The 21,240-nt window shown below is 38.2% G+C and overlaps 1 protein-coding gene across 2 annotated transcripts in view; it reads right to left on the bottom strand.

Moving 5' to 3' along the window:
- The window catches only part of LOC111149904 (fibroblast growth factor 12), a 405,831-nt gene that overhangs the window by 241,399 nt on the left and 143,192 nt on the right, over positions 1-21,240 (bottom strand). For both annotated transcript variants that reach the window (XM_022507202.1, XM_022507198.1), the window contains exon 2: positions 8,793-8,903. In XM_022507202.1, coding sequence (XP_022362910.1) covers positions 8,793-8,903 — 111 coding nt within the window. The remainder of the gene's footprint in view (positions 1-8,792; positions 8,904-21,240) is intronic.

Genomic DNA, 21,240 nt, shown 5'->3' with positions numbered 1-21,240 from the left:
ATAAATATGCTACAAATACACCCATAAACAGAGCAACCAGGAAGGATAATTTCAAATGGTTCAAGTTCTCCTTTACTGACTAGAGGGACACATGAGGACAGAAGTCTTAGGATCAAAAAGAAATACAAGACTAGGGGCGCCTGGGTGGCTCAGTGGGTTAAAGCCTCTGCTTTTGGCTCCAATCATGATCCCAGAGCCCTGGGATCAAGCCTCGCATCAGGCTCTCTGCTCCACAGAGAGCCTGCTTCCTCCTCTCTCTGCCTGCCTCCCTGCCTACTTATGATCTCTGTCTGTCAAATAAACACAATCTTAAAAAAAAAAAAAAAAGAAATACAAGACTAATAAGAAGGAAAGAGGTCAAGGTTACAAAAAGTTTAAAAACAAGTTTTGTGTGATTTTATGTGAGTGGGTGAACTATTCAAGGAAATAACGTGTCCTTGTTCATCCCTGGAGGCATAATATAATATAATGATATAATATAATATAATGATATAATATTACCTGGAGGCATATTCTTTAAAATTAAAGCATAGTCAACAAAAACAAATGTCTAACAAATATTCATCACTCTTCTTCTAGCGATTAAAATCAAAAGGCATTTTTCCTTTATCAAAAAATATCAAGTGAAGTAACTGCATTCATAAGCTAAGGATAAATATTAATTTTGATATTGAAAAAACATTCCATTGTAAGAGTAACAACATTACCACACTATTGCTTAAGATTATGTAAATAATCTTGCTTAAAGAAGATCAGCAGGATAACACACACATTTCTTTTTCTTTTTATCCAACTTACAGGTGTGATTTCACACATAGAAACTGATGACATTCTTAAAGAATAGACAATAGTAGAAGAAAATAATAACCCTATAATTGGTTATGGCATAGCCCTTCCTTTCCCATGATAGCTATAACATGTATGCTCTAGGAGGTGTAAGAGATGAACTCCTTGTCCAGGAAGGCCCCTGGTTAGGGAGAAAAACCTCCTTGTAATTCTTCATAGGATCCTTTATGTCTTTGATAATTTTTCCCAGCTAACCATGTGGATCATGTTTCTGTTGACAGTTTAGCAATACAGAGCTTCTGTTGGCTTTGGCTGTGTCTCTATACTTGTAGTTGGTGGTGGTGTTAAAACATCATATGTTTGGTATTGTATAGAAAACATAATTGGATGACTACACTTTTTTTTAATTTAATTTTATTTTATTTTTTATAAACATGTAATATATTTTTATTCCCAGGGGTACGGGTCTGTGAATCGCCAGATTTACACACTTCACAGCACTCACCATAGCACATACCCTCCCCAATGTCCATAATCCCACCCCCCCAACCCCCTTCCCCCCATCAACCCTCAGTTTGTTTTGTGAGATTAAGAGTCACTTACGGTTTGTCTCCCTCCCAATCCCATCTTGTTTCATTTACTCTTCTCCTACCCCCTTAACCCCCCATGTTGCATCTCCTCTCCCTCATATCAGGGAGATCATATGATAGTTGTCTTTCTCCGATTGACTTATTTCGCTCAGCAATCAGACAACAAAAGGAAATTAAAGGCATCCAAATCGGCAAAGAAGAAGTCAAACTATCACTCTTCGCAGATGATATGATACTATATGTGGAAAACCCAAAAGACTCCACTCCAAAACTGCTAGAACTTGTACAGGAATTCAGTAAAGTGTCAGGATATAAAATCAATGCACAGAAATCAGTTGCATTTCTCTACACCAACAACAAGACAGAAGAAAGAGAAATTAAGGAGTCAATCCCATTTACAATTGCACTCAAAACTATAAGATACCTAGGAATAAACCTAACCAAAGAAGCTAAGAATCTATACACAGAAAACTATAAAGTACTCATGAAAGAAATTCAGGAAGACACAAAGAAATGGAAAAATGTTCCATGCTCCTGGATTGGAAGAATAAATATTGTGAAAATGTCTATGTTACCTAAAGCAATCTACACATTTAATGCAATTCCTATCAAAGCACCATCCATTTTTTTCAAAGAAATGGAACAAATAATCCTAAAATTTATATGGAACCAGAAAAGACCTCGAATAGCCAAAGGAATATTGAAAAAGAAAGCCAAAGTCGGTGGCATCACAATTCCGGACTTCAAGCTCTATTACAAAGCTGTCATCATCAAGACAGTATGGTACTGGCACAAAAGCAGACACATAGATCAATGGAACAGAATAGAGAGCCCAGAAATAGACCCTCAACTCTATAGTCAACTAATCTTCGACAAAGCAGGAAAGAATGTCCAATGGAAAAAAGACAGCCTCTTCAATAAATGGTGTTGGGAAAATTGGACGGCCACATGCAGAAAAATGAAATTGGATCATTTCCTTACACCACACACGAAAATAGACTCAAAATGGATGAAGGACCTCAATGTGAGAAAGGAATCCATCAAAATCCTTGTGGATGACTACATTTTTAAGTTTCCAATTGGTTTTCTGAGACTCAGATACAGACCATTTTGAAATGTTTCTTTATGGTACATTCATGAGAAATTTAGTTTATTCATAAAATCTGAATAAAATGTGTTTTACTTGTAATCAGTTAATTAGGAACATAAAATATTAGAGGTCTAGAATCAAAAGATCTCAAGAAACAGATTCCATATTAATTAAATATAAACACAAAAGTCAAACAATATAGACAAAATAAGACAAAGCATGGGAGATTGTTTAAAAAATCATCTTGCAATGAATAAAGTCTTTTTAAATAGGAAATAAAAGCTGAGGGCATAAAAGCATATTTATAATAAAATAAAATAAATAAGCATGGCCATGTAAATTCAGAGACTAGCAACAAAATGAGTAAAATTATACAACTCATATAACAAAGAGGTGACCTTTTAGAATATAAATAGATTTCCCACAAATGTAGGTTTAGATCATATAGGTATAAACAGACATTTTATAGAAAAAGAAGTGAAGGGGATTCTTAAAATACATGAACAAGTTGCTTAACACAACTCAAAATAAGGCAAATAATGTTTACGGTTTTAGGTAACAAAGAGCCAGAAGTTTGATAACACATTATGCTGGCCTAGAACATAAGAAAATAGATACCCTCAATGTAAATTTGTATCATGGAGAGCAAATAGATATCTTTCAAAATTAAAAAAGCATATACCCTTGACCCAGGAATTCCACTTCTAAGTATCCATCCCGTAAGTACATTTGTACACATGCAAAATTATTTACGTACCCAGGATATTCCTTATAGTGTTGTGTGCATTAGCAAAATATAAAAAAGAACTGAGATGGCCTTCAACAGAGAATTTGGTTAAAGAAATTATTCCACATAAATACATACTAATATGGAAAAATCTCATAGATACAACAATTTAAGCTTAAAAAGATACTGAATAGCGTTAGGTAGATGGTAGAGAGATGATATCAATATAAAAATGGAGCATCATATATGTTGATAAATGCACAGACTACGTCCAGAAGAATACCAAGAAATGTGGCGGGGGAGAGAGGAGAACAGAAAATTGCTTTTGACTATGTCAGTGTCTCCCAGGGAAAGAAATACCCCCATGGTTGACCAAAGCTGGGCTTAATGACTCGAGGCAAGGAGGAAAAATGCACTCCAGGGTCAAGCTGGAATGTCTTAGTAAGAGGGTAGAAGAAAGCACTTAGCAGATTTGGTTTTGGGTTAGGCAATTTTAGGGATGGGCTCAAAGAAATGTAGATTTACTCCCAATAGGATGTTCTAAGGAAGTGTGTGTCATTGTATGACTGGGGATGTTAATAAATAAATAAATAAATAAATAAGAAGAGCAGAGCAAAGTTAAAGCTGTGTTTGCTGAATTAGTAAGCAGCCATGCATATAAGGCAGGATAGAGAAATATTTGATCATCTTGTAGTTTGGACAACATTCTTCTTTTTGTCTGTGCTCAGACATGATTACAGAGTGGTCTTGTTTTTTTGTCTTGATCCAGCATAATCACAGTGATGTCATCAGATCTGGTGTTCTGTGAAATTGTGTATTTTCAACAGAACTACACCAAGGCCTGGGTGGAAGGGACTGTCTTGCTCTTTCTCAATTGTGTACCCTTTTGCATATTTATGGTTTTATATATATACTTATCTTACCTATTCAAAATAATTTCTAAAAGAATATCAGGTCTGGGATTCCTGGGGGAGATGGCAGAGTAGGAGGTCCCCAGGCTCACCTCATCCCACATATACAACTAGTTAACACATAAGTGTAAATAACTCAAAAAACAATCCAAAGACTGGCAGAATAAACGTCACAACTAAATGTGCATCAGGAGATGAATGGATAAAGAAGATAAGGTATATACATAAAATGGGATATTATTCAGCTGTAAAAAAGAATGAAATCTTGTCATCTTCAACAAATGGATGGACCCAGAAAGTATAATGCTGGAAAATAAGTTAGAGAAAGACAAATACCATGTGATTTCACTCATGTGAGGAATTTAATAAACAAAACAAACGAACAAATGGGAAAAGAGAGAGAGAGAGAGAGAAACCAAGAAGCTGATGCTTAACTATAGAGAACAAACTGATGGGTACTAGAGGGGAGGTGTGCGGTGGGGGAAACCGGTGACAGGGATTAAAGAGTACACTGATCATGATGAACACTAAGGAATGAATGAATGAACAGAATTATCGAATCACTGTATTGTACACCTAATATAATAATTGGATATATTGGATATAAACTAATACAACATTGGATGTTAATTATCCTGGAATTAAAATTAAAAACCTTCATAAAATTTAAAAAATGAATCTCAGTACTGAAGGAGTCCTTAACAGCCACCTAGCCTAGAAACTACCGCAGTCACCACCACCTTATTCCCCCTTCCCACACCAACAAGGTTTTCTTGTGAAGTCCTCTACAAGTGTCAGTACAGCATCTGCTTGAATATCTCCAGTTTCCCTATTGTACCAATTTACCAGGCAGCTCATTCTGTGCTCAAATCACTGTTCCTATATTTTGTTCAGAGGGAAAGAGAACAATACATTTGGTTATAATATCTTAATTGTTTCCACCCCAGTATGTTTGACCTCTTCAAATGCATCTTCTCCTATGGCAACTAGTAGAGCAGAATAATTACCTTTCTAATTTTATGTAAAATATTCCTATTAATACTCTCCAAACTGCAATTGTCTTTTTTGTGCCAGTGTTCCAACACAGTTTTGTATCTTTTGTTATCATTACATTTGCAGAGATTCTTATCTGTTGCTGCTGACAAACTCATTTGTTTTTGTACTCAATTACATGTAATTAGTCTTTTCTTCATGAACAAAAGAACAGGTGTCTTTATCAATTCAATGCAAGATACCATGGTAAGGTTGGTTGGACCTAATGATGTCTAGTGAACCAAACAGCACAATTCTGACAGATGCTCATAGTAACAAGATTTTTTTTTTTCAAACAATCAAATGCTTTTACTCCTGCCCACACAAAGTAGAGAAAGAAAAGTCATTTTCACATCTTAGAGGCTTATAATTTTTGATTTAAAAAAATGAGTAGAATTTAAATCCTCCACTGATATTTTTACCCTTTAAAAGAAAAAGCATAAATAAAAATGATTTGGTTTCATTGGAAAATTTTCAGTGAAAATATGTGTTGAGGGGGCTGGGGAATCAGAAGAAAGCATGTCAATTGAAAAACTGGTAAAATCTGAATTAAGTCTCTAGCTCTGTTAATAGTATTGTACCAGTGTTAACTTCTTGGTTTTGATAATCTTACTATTGTCACATAAAATGATACCATTAGGGGAATCTGGATGAAAACTATATAGGAACATGCTGTATTATTTTGAAATTTTTCTGAAGTCTAAAATTATTTCAAAAGCAAAGTTAAAATAATATTTGGTGGGTGGAGCATTTTAGCCAATGACTCAGAGAAATTTTGTTCATATGCACAAGGGGACATTCATTCATTCGTTCAATTTTTGCTGAGTACCTACTATGTATTAGAGATCATTCTAAAGATAAGTCAAAGAACAAAACAAAATTGCTTTCCTTATGGAACTTACATTCTCCTGGGAGGAAGAGGGAGATAAAAAATAAACAAATAAATAGCAACTGTGTGTGTGTGTGTGTGTGTGTGTGTGTGTGTGTGTGTGTGTTGGTTATAAGAGCTATGGATACAAAAAAAGGTGGGTATCAGAATACAGAGGACCAAGGTAAGATGTGTCATTTTATAAAGGATGGTTAGGGAAGATCCTTCCAACATCTATAAGAAATGTAGTTGTGCTGCCTTAAAGTACAAATGATAATTATCCACCAAAAAGGGAATGGATGAGTTCATTTGTGTATATTCATGTAAAGAGATACTTTATAAAAACGAAAGTGAATGACAGAAAGCAAATATATCACCATATAAGCAAATATATCACCATATAAGCAGCTCACTTTCCTCCTTAGGGAGGAAAAGTACACAGAACTTATATATAGTATATATATATAGTAATGCTCTCTTATTAAAAGTTTAAAAACATGTAAAACAGTATTATAAATGGTTTAAGAATACATATATGAAAAATGTATTTTTTAAAACTGCATGGAAATAAACAATGCTAAATTCAGGCTTGTTGTTATGTCTGGTACTGAAGGAAAGCAGGACTCCACCAGGGAAAGCACAGAGTGGGTTCAAATGTATGGATATTTTTTACCTAATTTTTCTCCAGGGACTGGGTATTCAGGTAGATATATCCTAGTCTTACAATTTGTATATCTGAACTATTTTTAAAACCAATATATCAAAAAAGTGTGTGCAGTTGTTTATCTTAAAAAAATAAGTTATTTTAAATGTAAAATTCAGTTTCTAAAAGTATTTGACAAAATGTATCACCCTCAACATGTGTGTTATGCGTAATACCATTATGCATAAACATATAGTCATATATATTTGTACATATATATGTGTATACATGTGTATACATGTGTGTGTATGTGCATTTATATCAGACATTGACCCAGCATCAGCAGAGAAAGCACTTCTCAATTATTTTTCTATGAAACAGTGAAGGAAGGATTTTTGTCAGTTGAACCCACATTTTTGCCCGACCTCTTCCACCACAAACCCATAATACATGTCATACGTCTGCAGGATAGCTTTCCGGGTCATGACTGCTTCGTGTGGAATCATGCATAGCTATTCAACTTACTTGAGTATTGAATTTATCCTCCTCAATTGATAATTCTTCCTTTTTTTAAAAAGTGGGAGAGATGGTGCTGACAGGAGACATTCATATTGTCTCCAGCCACCTCATTTTATAGAAAAAGAAACTAAAATAGAGGGATCACTCCCGACAGCAGAGGCGACACTACTAAGCCATCTCTCTGATTCTTCCCATCAACACTTGTAGCTTCACTAAATCTACACGCAAGTACAGATGCAACAGATGAAAATCTTACACGGAGAGAAAGGCATGCTTATTCTTCTGTACTCAGATGAAACCATGAAGCATTTAAAGAATGCATTCCAATCAATAAATCAATAAATCAAAAGATAAAGAATGCATTCCTACAAACAAACACAAGCCAACAATGCAAACCACAACAGGCTAATCAACTATGCAGGGAACTGGGATGCAATTTTTTATAATAAGATCTTTATTGTAATTCGTATTTTACAATGTGTAATATTAAGTGAACAAAGAATGATTTAGAAGGGGTGGACAAGAATGTTTTCACACTTTAGGAATTGCAGATCTTCCCTCAAATCTTTAATTTTAATTTAGAAGTTATTTCCCATAAAATATAAGCTCCATGTATATATATGTGTATATATATATATAGAGAGAGAGAGATTGTCACACTGACCACAAAATTTTATCTGTCAAAGATAACTCCATGGGACATATACTTGAAGAGTATTTACTAGGAGCTCAACACTAATGATCTAGCAGTGAATACAGACAAACTTTAGGAAACAACATGGCACCCCACATAATTTTAAGGTAACATGAATTTCCCCCTGGATATCTGTATATGATTGTGTAGGAACTAAAAGGTATGATGCAAGTGATCACTCTTTGTTCTGAGTGATCTGAACACTGAAACTCAGTGTTCTGAGTTTTGTATTCAAAATTCTTCTGAAGTGCAAATATATTGCTAACTCTATACTTAAATTAGTTAAAAGCTAATTCCAGGGATATTATTAACAAACTTTGAATATCTGGCATTTTACTTAAAAAACTTATAAGTAAAATTTCAAGTCTACTGGTCTTTATTACCCTGCTATTACCAAAACATCATCATACTATTTTTCTTTTTAAATCAATATAAAATAAAAAAATATATATTTTCCTTTTAAAATCAATAATTTTGTCCTCAACCAAAATGAAATCACATGTAAAAGACATATGTATGTATTCAATGTTTACCTTAAGAAGTAATTTTGGTCTGCCAGAAATGAGGTTCCGAGAAATATTGTAACATGTTTACTATTTGGTTCTTGGATTAAAACACTATCTTCTGTTGGAATGTCTGCCTTGTTCCTACAAATACTTATCACCATATTGACTACAAACCCTGGAATGGGAGGATATTCTTATCCATTGAGTATCTGGAACTCCTTCAAGCCTCCTACCTTCTCATTTACTATGTAACCTCCCAACTGTCTCTTTACTATAGGGAATCATAAGCAAAAGGGATAAAAGACAAGACACCAGCTTACTATCAGTTAAAGAGTTCAAAAGGTAGCCTGGCCACAACTTAAGCCTAAGATATACTGGGCCATACATTTGATCATAATGGGATTGCAAGAAGAGAATGTTCCTTACTGTAGTCACTATTTTCATCCTTGGTCCCGTCAATGGTACCATCTGGGTGCATCTGCAGGAAATATCCCTGCTGGCTGAATAACCTTGTCACAATTCCTTTCAGCTGGGGTTCTGCAAAACAAAATGAAATGATTATTCAAATTCTAATTTTGTTTATAAAAATACACACTTGCAAATTGTCCAAAAATTCTCTAAGTAAACTCACAAATGCCAAAGGCTTAAATATTGAAATAAGCATTTGGAAAGGGGGCACTTCAGGAACACATCTTTCTCTTCTTTTTCCATCTAGAGGCAAAGCCATAATACTATACAGCAGTAAACCAAATATAAATAGATAAAACTAATTATAATTAGGAAAGTACAGAGGCATGTTAAAAACGTGAATTATTTCTCTCCTTCATGAATCTAGTGTCTGACTGCAAGATGCCACTAAGCTAATGGTCCCATTCCAGGATCACTATTTAGACCAAACTGCCACCATAATTCCTAAGCTTCCAGCAGTCAAAATTAGGCCCCGGAAGACTTCTATTTCTGCTCAATGTCAACTAACCATCAGAAACTCCTGGGTTTTGAAATGCTGTTCAAGTTTAGCCAGAAAGAATGACTTGTATGAGGACCACAGAAAAAAGCAAAACCCCAATGGTCATGAGATGTATGTGAAAAGAGACTTAACCTTCAATAAATACCTCATCAGAGAGAAGCCCCAGCACAACAGTCATTTTTCCAGTATAAATCAATCCATCAATTAATCAATCGATCCATGAATATTTCTCTAAGTATTTCAAACTAGGAGTGGTCCTCAGCTTTTAAAAACTCTCTACACACTAATACCACAAGTGGAACTTCGTATCCCACATTTAGATTTTTATATTATCAGCTGACATAAATATTTAAAGCTCTCTCATTGTGGTGCTGGCTGCCAGCAACAATTCATCTTCTACAACATCACTACCATCTTTGTCTCTGTTTCACAGTACTGGGCAAAAATTAGACCATCATAATGCATCCCTGAAGGAACAACTTCCTACCCTCAAAAGGACAATCACAAAATTTCAATTGATAGTCAATTTCTTACCTTCCCCCATTTATTCAACCAATATTTACTCCAAATCTTTTTGTCAGGCAATATGGTAGGTAGAGTGTGTTAAACCAAACACATTTATTGATGTTTAATTCTAAATAAGAATTCTAGTTAAGGATTCAGTGTTTTTATCTCTCTAGGAATAGACCTGCTCTTTACAGCATATGTCTGTGGTTAAACTTTTTCACATATGACTTGATGACATACATTCAGGAATATGAGGCAATGCCGATATAAACATGTCTCCCTCAAAGCAATCCTAAGAGGCAGAAAAGATGCCAAGAAAATTGGGAATAAGGAACCAGGGTTATGAAAAAAAAAAGGACTGAACTGGAAATTAGGCATTCTGATTGATAACTGCATGTTATATATGTGTGTTAAGTAAATTCCATTTATCTACTTTGTGGGCCTTAATTTCCTTATCAGGACCATGTAGAAGTTAAACTGAAATATCTTTAGATCCCTTCTATAAGTATCTATTGACTTGGAGCACGTTAAAATCATCTTCCCTGAGTGGTGGCAGAAGTCAAGGAATGGATCCTGCTCATTGTGTTGCCTCTATGGGCCCACCTAGTCTGACATACTAGAGACACATTGGAAGAATACATAGCTAGCCAAGATCATTGTAAAATAATATCCTGTATCACTCTTACCATCTATCAAACCCTACCTACCAACTTTTCTGGGCTCAGCTCAAGATCACCTCCTCCAAGGAAGCTTGGCTATCATAATTGCAGATCACTTTTATAATCACGGGGAATAAAAATAACATGTGTGCCTCTGCCATGAGGCTAACTGATTGACAGGCAGGGACTAATATGCCACATATAAATCTATATATGCAAGCAGAAGACCGAGCTTTGAACCAAAACTGCCATGTGGTCCTGAGGAAGTCACTTGACATTTGAGGTTCAGTTGCCACATCTGTATAAAGGGAAAAATAATCCCTATGCTAGGAATTATTGAGAATTTTGATGAATAAATATAGGGTACAGTCTGACTTGAAATCCATAAGAATATAAATCCTAATTAAGGTATGTTTTTCAATGATGAAAATCAGACGTCTTCTGATTTCTGTTTTAGTGAAATATTAAGCTTGTAAGTCATTAAAGTAAACAGCAGGTTAAGGGTAGAGGATAGAGAAGGATAGAAGGAAAGGGAAAACTGTCTTATAATTGATATTTTCTTACTAATAAGCTTGATAAGTTCACTTTAAGATGTCATGGTTTGGTTGTTAATGAGATATATGACAGCTGAGACATTAATGCCAGCAAAAGTTTGTTTTTTTCAATGCTCCTCTTTCTGTAGCTGTAATTAAACACTTCTTTTGCTACGGTGACGCTATCCCCCATTTGGGGCCCTGGGAATTCAGGTTGGTAACTCCTGTTCAAGATAATGAGCATCAGGTTTTTATACCATCCCTGGCTGCCCAAATGCAGCGCCAGAACAAGCTTGGAGTCTGTTTTAATTATGTGATGATCATGAAAGCAAATGCTTTGCACTCTAGATGTTTCAAAGGAGACCTGACTATTGAACAAATGCCCTGAACCTAGCATGTGTCATAGAAACCAGGCCTGCCTACATCCTGATTACCATCTATCAAACCCTACCAACCTTTCTGGGCTCAGCTCAAGATCATTTCCTCCACGAAGGCTTGGCTATGATAAGTGTGGATCGTTTTTATAAAGGGGAGGAGGGGAAGAGGACATGTTTTGTTGTATTTTAAAGAAAGGGGTTAAAAAAATGAGACCACTTTTTGGTACATCTAAAATCCTGGAGGCACTCAACAAATATGCTTTTTATTTGTCAGACAATACTTGGGGATCTAAGAGATGAATGATTCCTATGCTGTCCTCATGGAGCACCTAGTCTAAGGCATGAAACATATTTATATTTAATACTAGTGTGGGGTAGGTGTTAAGGGATGGAAGCAGAATGGCATGATGGCACCAAGGAGAAAGGGACTAATTCTGTCTCAAGGTTGGCTGAAGGCACCTCATCATCACTTGAAAAGTATGTGGCATTTTAAAAGGGAAAAAGAAAAAGGCAAATGGAACAAAACAAAACAAAACAAAACAAAAAACAGAGAAAGGGCATTCCAGACAGAGAAACAATGGATATTTTCCAATTTATATGACTCTACTTGGTTCTAAGATAATGTTCTTCTCTTTTTTTTTCTTTTTTAATGAAATGATGGCTATATTATTAGATGGTGAGGTAGCAGGGGTTTGGTTAGTTATCTTTTGTACTCTAAAATGGTGTGGCAAATGCTGCTAGCTTTTCTCCCAAATCCATTTCCTCTTTTTCCTGGGCACCCAGCTAGACCATATGTCCTAGCCTCCCTTGTAGTTAGGTTTGGCAGATGAATGAGTGTCATATGGAACGTAAGTGGAAGTGATGTGTGCCATTTTCAGGCCGAGGCTTTTAAAAGCAAACATTCTCTTAATGCTGGCTGGATTTAGATGACAAAGCCCTAGGGGATGTCAACAAAATAGAAGAATGCTGGGCCTCTAAATAACTGATAGGAAAAAGACTATAGCCATCAGAAATACCCACTTTGGACAGTTACATGAACAGGAAATGAACTTCCATTGGTTGTTCATAGTGACTTCCTTCCATGAAGTATGACAGGAAAAGAGGAGGGGATAGAGTAATTTTACAGCAGAGAAACCTGACAAACAAAACACTCCCTCAGCAAGGTGATCGAGGTTACTATCAACAGTCATAAATCATGCTGATAATATATACCCTCGATATGATATGATGAGAATGGCACCTTACCTCCATGATCTTCCCAAAAACCCATAACCCCAGTCGGATCATGAGAAAAATACCAGACAAATACCATCAGAGCACATTCTACAAAATGACTGACTGGGAACACTTACATTGCCAAGGTCATCAAAAACAAGATAAGTCTAAGAAAATGTCACAGCCAAGGAGAGTCCACAGAGACATGACAACCAAATGTAACATGCTATTCTAAATGGGATCCTGGGACCAAAAAAGGATAGTAGGTAAAAACTAAAGAAATCTGAAAAAATTAGACACTTTAGTTAATAATCATGTATCAATACTGGTTTGTTAATTTTCATAAATATACCAAACCAATGTTAAGATGTTAATATGGGAAACTGGGTGTTGTTCATATGTGAACTCTTTGTACTGGCTTCACTCTTCTGTAAATTTAAAACCATTCTAAAATAAAAAGGTTTTGTGATAATTTCAGCCACAAAGCAAGTTACACATTTAATTCTCGAAGAGGTTGGGTGAGAAAGCAGGTAAAGGATAGGAACTCAGCAACACTGCTTCCCTCCAGGATTACATGGTGACTTCCACAGTGGTTTGAATTCAAAGCCCCCTCAGGAGAGCTGCGACCTGGAAGAACTCTCTAGACACTCCTGCTGGTTTAACATGTAGTGCAGTGGAACAGTTAGCACGCACCAGAAACCCAGAGAAGGCTGGAAGTATGGGGGCCCAATCATACATCACAGTCAGGATGACCACTCGACGGCAGAAAATGAAATGAATTTTAGAATTGGAAAGGACCTTGGAATCAAACACCTCCCTTCATCAAAATACCTCCTTCATCCATGTAAAAGATTAAAAAAAAAAAAAAAAGTTGAGGCTTAGAGGGAAAGTGTCTTGTATAAAGTCATCCAGCTAACATGTAGTTGATTGAGGAGAACACCTCTCCTATACACTGATGAACATCAATTTTCCTTTCAAAGAGCAGCTAAGACATAATCCGTATCTTGTGCAAGACAGGGGCTTGGGGAACAAGAAGGTAGAGAAAAGAGGAGGGAGAGCACTGAGTTGTGTTATCATTTACCAGAGTAAGGGGGGTTATAGGAAACGGTGCAAGAAGTACATATATACACATACATATACACAATAAACATTTTTGATACTACAATTGATTGTATTTATCTAGGGCCCTCGTATTCAACATTTGCACTGAAAGTGAGAGATAAAGTGTCTCGTGTAAACACCAATCTAAAATGAAAAGTACAAATTAATTAATTAAAATGAAAACCACAACAGCGATCCAAACTTATTATGGAAGCCATATCCAGAGAATTAATAGTACTTATTACGATAATGATGGCTATGTTTCCAACCCATCTACTTTGTACCAGGCACTCTCCCAATGATTTTACTATATTTTCACTTAATTCTCACAGTAACTGCATGTGTAAGATACTTTTTTTCTCATTTTCCAGATGAGATTATGGAGATTCGGAGAAGCTACCTCCCTTACCCAAAGTTACAGAACTAGCAAATGAAGAGGCAGATCTAGCTTAAGAGTCTGTGGTCCTAGCTACCCTCCACACGGTTGAGTCACTTTCAGAAAGACACCAGCAAAACTCGCACAGGCCCCGAGGAAAGGGAGCCAGATCAGGAGGGTGCCGAGGGCTGCCAGGTGGAGAACGGCTGAATGAACTGTTGATATGCAGCCTGGAGAAGGGAGGACTCTGGGGACGTGAAAGCTGCCCTCGCTTTCCTAACAGCAGACAGAGGTAAGACGCCCATTTGTTCTGCGTGGCTCCACAGGGATAGAACCAGGGCCAGTGGGGGAAAGCTACAGGGAAGCAGGTGAAAAAGAATTTGCTATGAACTGGATTCAAAGAGAGAACAGGCTGCCTAAAGAAAGAGTGAGTTTTCCATAGTGAACAGAAGCGAACAGGGAGAAGCAGAAAAACTGCACATCAGAAGGGCTGTGAAGGACAGGGAGGTCTCCAAAAGCTAAGGCAGCCTGCATGACAGTGCAAGGTCCTCTCCAGCCTGGGTGTCCTGGAAAGCTTTGGGATCAGCCAGATGGCTCTCTAAATACAAGTCTGCTTCTCCGTGTCTTCGTGTGTGCTTAGGACGGGGTGTTAGAACGATTGTTTACCAGTCATTGTGAAAATGCAGCTCTTTGTAAATGTTCAACATGGATTGTGAGAGTAATTTGACCGGGTTTTCTAATCAGTCTCTGTGGGTTTAGAAAGGGGGCCTCAGTATTAAGGTTTAATGTTGCCACTTAAAGGAACGAAGATTGAAGAGGCTGTTAAATGTGATACTTGTCAAGTGCTTCTGGGGCCTCACACTGCTGCAGATTGCAAAATTAGACTATTAGGGTTTGAGGCAGTTCATAAACAGATACATTTCTGACCAAATCACAGGGAAAAGGGTACACAGCAGGGCACATTTATATAGCATAAATCAAAGCCCCAGACAAATCAGAAATGAGGTACTAAGACATTTGAAGGAGGACTGAACTTATTTGGGTCTTAGAACACACTGCATAAATTATAAACACACCAAATTAGAGGAATTCATTAAAAATACATATTGTTTCGTCAACGTGATGCAGGACTGAGGTCCTGCCTTCACTCGTAACTGCAGTGGACATAAGAAAAAGAGCACCCTGCAGAACTGAGTGCAGAAGACTGGAGATGTGTCATCATGGCCACCAAAATCCGCCCTGAGGGGTAAAAGGAGTGACGTCCTGACCCAAGCCCTCAGTCTCCCCCAAGGGTCACACGCAGGTGACGGATGCCATGAGCCATTACCTACCTGATAGCCAAGAACTTCCTGTGTAGCAATAATAATTGCAAAGGACTCTGTGTCTGAAGTGCATATCTATTTTCTCAGTCAATGGCACATTTCATTCAAAAAACAATTATTCATTGACCACTGGGCTTTGTGGAGGTTATTATTCTAGGCAAAGGGGATCACAAGTGATTTGTTATTTAAAAAAAAAAAAAAAAAAAGCTTGCGGAAAAAAAAAACAAACAAAAGCAAAAACCTACCCCAAACCTGACTCCCCTGGGGTTGATTTCCAGCGTGTAAATATTCCCACCACGGCTGATTTGACTCTACCATGTAACATCCTTGAATAAAGAGCTCGAGCTGGGAAGAGACAAGCACACTGGGCTCCAGCACAGCACTGGTTTTAAAGAGAATAAGACACAAAGCTTACATTCCAGTAGGAAAATAGAAAATAAACAGATAGACAATCAATATAGAGTTTTCATATAGGTGCTGTATTGAAAATGAAAGCAGTGAAAAGTGACGGAGTGTACAGCAAGTGCATGTGCTCTTGTGGACGTAGTAGTTAGAGGATGGTGACCCAGAGACCTGAATGAAGAGAAGCAGCAAGCCGTCAGGAATATCTAAGAGAGCGCTAGGAGGAGCCTTCTAGGCATCAGAGACAGCAAGTGCCAAGTAATCCTAATTCTTGAAAAGATTAGGAACCGTAAGATTAAAGGTTCTCTAAAGATCTTTCCTCTAGACCAGGAGTTGGCAAACTACGGCCCCACCACTGCCAATTTTGTAAATAAAGTTTTATTGGAACAGAGCCACGACCATTCATTCACACATTTGTCTATGGCTACTTCCCTGCTACAACGACAGACATAAGTAGTTGAAAGAGAGATTCCACAGCCTGCAAATCCTAAACTATTTATTAACAGGCCCCTTACAGAGAAAGTTCACCAACCCTTGATCTAGAACCTTGTGCTGCTTCAGTTCCCTCCACCTGAAATGCTCAATCCCTGCCTTCCTCCTCTGCCTAGAACTCCTCCTGAGTTTTCTGGACTCAACCTTCTTCTGAGGGCCTTCCCTGACACCCTGAAGCAAAAGTAATCACTCCCTCTGCAGAGCTACCTTGTGCACAGGTCGGGAGAGGGCTCCCTACACTGTTAACCTCTGCTGGCTTACAGGGTCCTCTGTCTCTGCTGCTGATCTAGAGGTCCTCAAAGCAGGGACCTTGAATTATTCATCACTCTATTACAGCACCTAACACAGTGCCAGGCACAGAGTAGGTGAGGAGTGTTCATACGTTGAAAGAAAGAAGGAGATAAGTGATAGCTGGGATTTTTCATTGTCACCTGTGACTTTCAGAGGAGCTCCTGATTTGTAAAGAAGCTGTTTATGGTCCTATCATATGACGCCTCCAGGTTTCAGTCTGTTTTATCCCTTTCTTAGCCTCAGCCCCTGCACACCGAACACAGTCTCACAAGCACGGCGGCATCCTCCATACACTGCACAGTCTCCAAAGCCCTGAGATGCCTTGCATTTCTACAGGGAATCAAGCGACCTTGAGACGGGCAATCCTTAACCTTCACGCCGCCTCAAAGCTAAATGGAAAGAAAGGGCACACTTGTCCAGAGTATGCTCCTCATTGAAGCAGTCCGAGCTAGGGAAGGCAGAAGAAGCCGGGCAGGGAAATTGAGCTAGGATTTAAATGCCAATAGAGATGGGAATTTGGTACCAAGCCAGTTTTATTCCTCATACTATTAGCCCCCTCCCTCCCAGAGTCTCCTCTACAAGATGCTCATGAAAATTCAAAATAAATCAAACACCATTTATTGACTTCCGACATGCACAAGGTGCTGGGTACAAGACAAGTAAGGAGCAGGGTGTACTTCCTGCCTTGAAGGCACCCACAGCCTCGCCAAGGAGACACATACACAACTAATCATTATAGCAATGAACATGAAAAGCGCTGTCGCAGAGGGACAAGCAAAATGCCAGGGAATCACAGAGAGGGGATGCTAATTTTCCCTGCGATGGTGGATTCTGGGACAAGAGGTAGGTAAAAAAGGCTTCTTCAAAGATGAAGCAACATTTTAGATTTACACTTGAATAGGCAGGGGGATTTTGCTTCAAGCAGCATCAGCAGGAACAATGGCCCAGCTGAACAAGTACTGGGATTCCAGGGAGCAGACAAGTACAGAGTATAGGGAAATAAAGAAAGGCACACGGTGGCTGGAGGGGACGGACAGCAGAAGAAAAATACGCGTCCAGGACGCGTCCAGGAACTGGAGGCTCCTTAAGTGAAGTTGGTAAGTTTTACTTTATCCTTCAAACTAATGACCTCCAAACTCTTTTGATTATGCATCCAGATATCTGTAAAAACATTCAAATCTACAGCCTCCGTCTGTCCGTCTGTCTCTCTCTCTATATATACATACATAGGTATATACATATAATTTATAAATTACATATATGTACTACTCTGTAAATTATATGTATATTATAAATAAAAGTTGAAATATTTAAAGAGACCAACACTAAGCAGAAGCAGAAATTAAAAACAGCTTCTTTCCACAGGCCAGAAGCTTGTCTGGCTTCACCTACTTCAGGAGGGAGAAGCATTAGGCAACAGTGTATTAAGCAATGGGAAAGCACTGAAAGACTGTAAGTGTGGGGAGACACAGGAGGGCAGTCTTTTGGAAAGTCAAAGTGGGGAATGGTAGAGAAGGATGGATTGGAGTGGGGCACTGTGGTCACAGAAGCCACTCTCGGAGCCGTCACATAGGAAAAGGGTGTCAGGCAGGCAGTGGTGGTAAGGGTAGAGAGAAGGCCTCAGTCTCTGAACTGACAATGCTGGTGGTGCTTGGTGGATGGTAGCATGTGTAGACACCCTTAGGTTCTAGAAAACTCCATTATCTTTCCAGCCCCAAATCCGAATCTATCATAGTTTTCTAAGAAAGCCTTGTATAAGTACAGAATGTCACGGAATGTGAGGGTGAAGAAAGCTTCCTGTGAACATTCCCACGAAGCCAACTTATTTATTTGCCGTTGTAAAGACCTGCATTCATGAAAGGAAGTTTGATTCTAGTTAACCTCAGAGTCGTAACTCTAGGGTCTCTCTCAGACTATTACCCAGGAAAGAAAACCTGGAATGATCACTGCCTTCCAAGCAGCTCACCCATGAGCTCTGGAGAATGCAGGCCACAAGGTATTTCAAACATGAAGACACTTCTAGAGTCTTAAGATTTTAGAACCAGAATGGCCATTTGGGATGCTCTAAGTCAAGGTTCACTGGACAGATAAAGAAGCAGAACAACAGAAAGAGGGAAAATGTCATGGCAACAGATCTTCTAATCCCTAGAGTCTGGGTTCTTTAATGTACTGTAATGCTCTGTGCTGTGCCCCTTCAAATGAAAACCATTTTTCACACCTCCCAGAGGTATCCTGGCCCTGTCCCTCACTAGTTGTATGGTATCTAGAAAGCAATCTAATTTCTTTGTGCAAGGCGTACTTTGCTTCTTGTGAAATTGTTTGAATGACTAGGAATTTCTTCTGAAACTTGTTCTAAGGAATTGAGAATACACATTACACTGTGTTATGTGACCAGAAAGTAGATGCTTGTAGGGTAGGCTTAAATTGCCGATGGAATTAAAGTTGATAGGAAGACCCATGGTTAAGAGTAGTAGCAACGAGCAAATTCTCCTGAGTTTTATTCACAGATAACAGTTGCTGAACATTTACCCCATACCAGGCACTTGGTGTGGATTATCTCTCTAAATCCTCATAGAAATAACTTAAGGCAAGCATTATAACTGGGCATTGTTTTATAGATCAGGAAATTGAGGTTTACAGAGGTTAAGTGACTTGCTCTAAATCAGATAGGAATAAATGCCAGAACCAGGCGTTGAAGCCAGATCCCTGTCCTCGTTACACCTTCCATTGCTAATCATCAGTTGTCTCTTTAAGAAGTCTAACATGCTGATACTTCTCTTTTCTTCCTTAACTGTAATCAACCCATGAAAACAGTAGAAATCTATGCAGAAAGGGACCAGGAATAAATAGGACTCCACTGGAGCTGAAGACAGGACTTTTGGCCTCTTGGTATTAAAAAAAGCCTGGGGGTCAGGAGAAGAGAGTATCAATACTTCTATGCATACAAAAGTCTTGTGTAATGAAAGCTTCCTCACTTGGCATAGAAAAATATTCTCAGTCCCAGTCTTAGGGCCTCTTTTTCACAGGCACATCTTGTGGCACCAGAAATAAATGAACAGGACACATTATTTGGAAGCGCACAGGCATGACAGTTTCCTGACATCGAAGGAGCTGCACAATGTTGGACCTGTCCTAAAACTGTCCTGTATCTCAAGGGAGATCTGTTCATCCAGTTTGGCAAGCCTGGGGAATCCCCTCGTACACCACAAATCTAAAATACCAGCAGGTAAAATGCTATTGTTGTAAAAATATGATCTTTGTCTACCATCTTTTTTTTTTTTTTTTTAACAACATCCAAAACAAAAACTTTCAGAGTCAACCACAGTGAGCTGAAGAGATAATACAGAGGCAAATTCAGGCCAGGCAGGGTGGTGTATTGGGAAGCATGGGTCAGGGAGAATCCAGACATCAGGGGTCTGATCCTAACTGTTTGCTCGTCTCCATCCACAAAGCCACCACCTCGTCCAGGCCCTCAGTGGCTCCTGGCTAAGGTTCCTCACTGACACTCTTACCCATTTTCCCTTCCAAACCACACTACAGTGAAGGTTATATTTTACAATATAAATTGGAGCTTGTCACTCTCCTACTTAAACCCTTTAATAGCTTCCCATTTCATTTACAATAAAACGCCAAACCCTCAGCATGGCCTAGAGAGTTTTGCACCATCTGGCTCCTGCCTACCATCCCATCATCATCTCAATTTATCCTCTCCCTGGCTCACTAAGCTCTAGGCACACATGCCTTCCTTTCCTCAGACCTGAGGATCTTTGCACATGCAAGTCCCTCTACCTGAATAGATTTCTTCAAGTCTCAGCCTAAGTATCACTTCGCAGAGGTCTTGCCTAGGACCCCAATTTCAATCTAAATCATATTCATTTCCATATTCATATTCACATTCTTTGTCAGCACATACTGTTTTCCCCCTTCATAACACTTATCTCAATTTGCAATTAGAACATATTTTCTTTATTTGCTTAATATCTATACCCCCTCCAGAAAATTGCAGGAGACTACAGCATCCATGTGGGTTCTATCCATCTTAATATAATCATACGTAACACAGGATCCACAAACACAGCAGAGGAATAAACCACATATTTGTTCAATAAACTGCTTTCCTGGATTTCTGGTTTTACCTCTAAAATGACAGTATTGGTTCAGTAGCTGCAAGTCTAGGATCCCAGAAACCTAAGGGACTCCTAAGTAGAAACAGACACTTACAAGCTATTTCCAGTTAATTCAGTTGAAAACGGAGAAAGTATTTTTTAATAGATTATACATATCACCACTGTCTACTAATAAAGACTGTTAAAATTCCATTTAAAATATAATCTATAGAAACTATAATAATGCAATTAACTTATCATATTACAATGCACCAAAGAAAAGCAGAAATACTTATCAAATACAGATAGAACACTTGTGATGCAAATATGGATTGTAGGCCATACCCCAAATTCACTTTGGGATGTTCTCAGGGACAGGCTAAAAGCAACTGAAATAGAAATGCAAGGAACTGCCACTGAAACCAGTAATGAGAGAACATCACAGACACACAGATGAAAAATCCCACAGACACATACACGAACCGGTGTTTTCAGACAAGTGAGCTCAGACAATACTCTTAAGGGT

The sequence above is a fragment of the Enhydra lutris genome, unplaced genomic scaffold (assembly GCF_002288905.1).
Source record: "Enhydra lutris kenyoni isolate GAN:26980312 unplaced genomic scaffold, ASM228890v2 scaffoldscaffold2, whole genome shotgun sequence".
Classification (NCBI taxonomy): Eukaryota; Metazoa; Chordata; class Mammalia; order Carnivora; family Mustelidae; genus Enhydra; species Enhydra lutris.
This window is presented reverse-complemented; position numbering and strand designations above follow the sequence as displayed.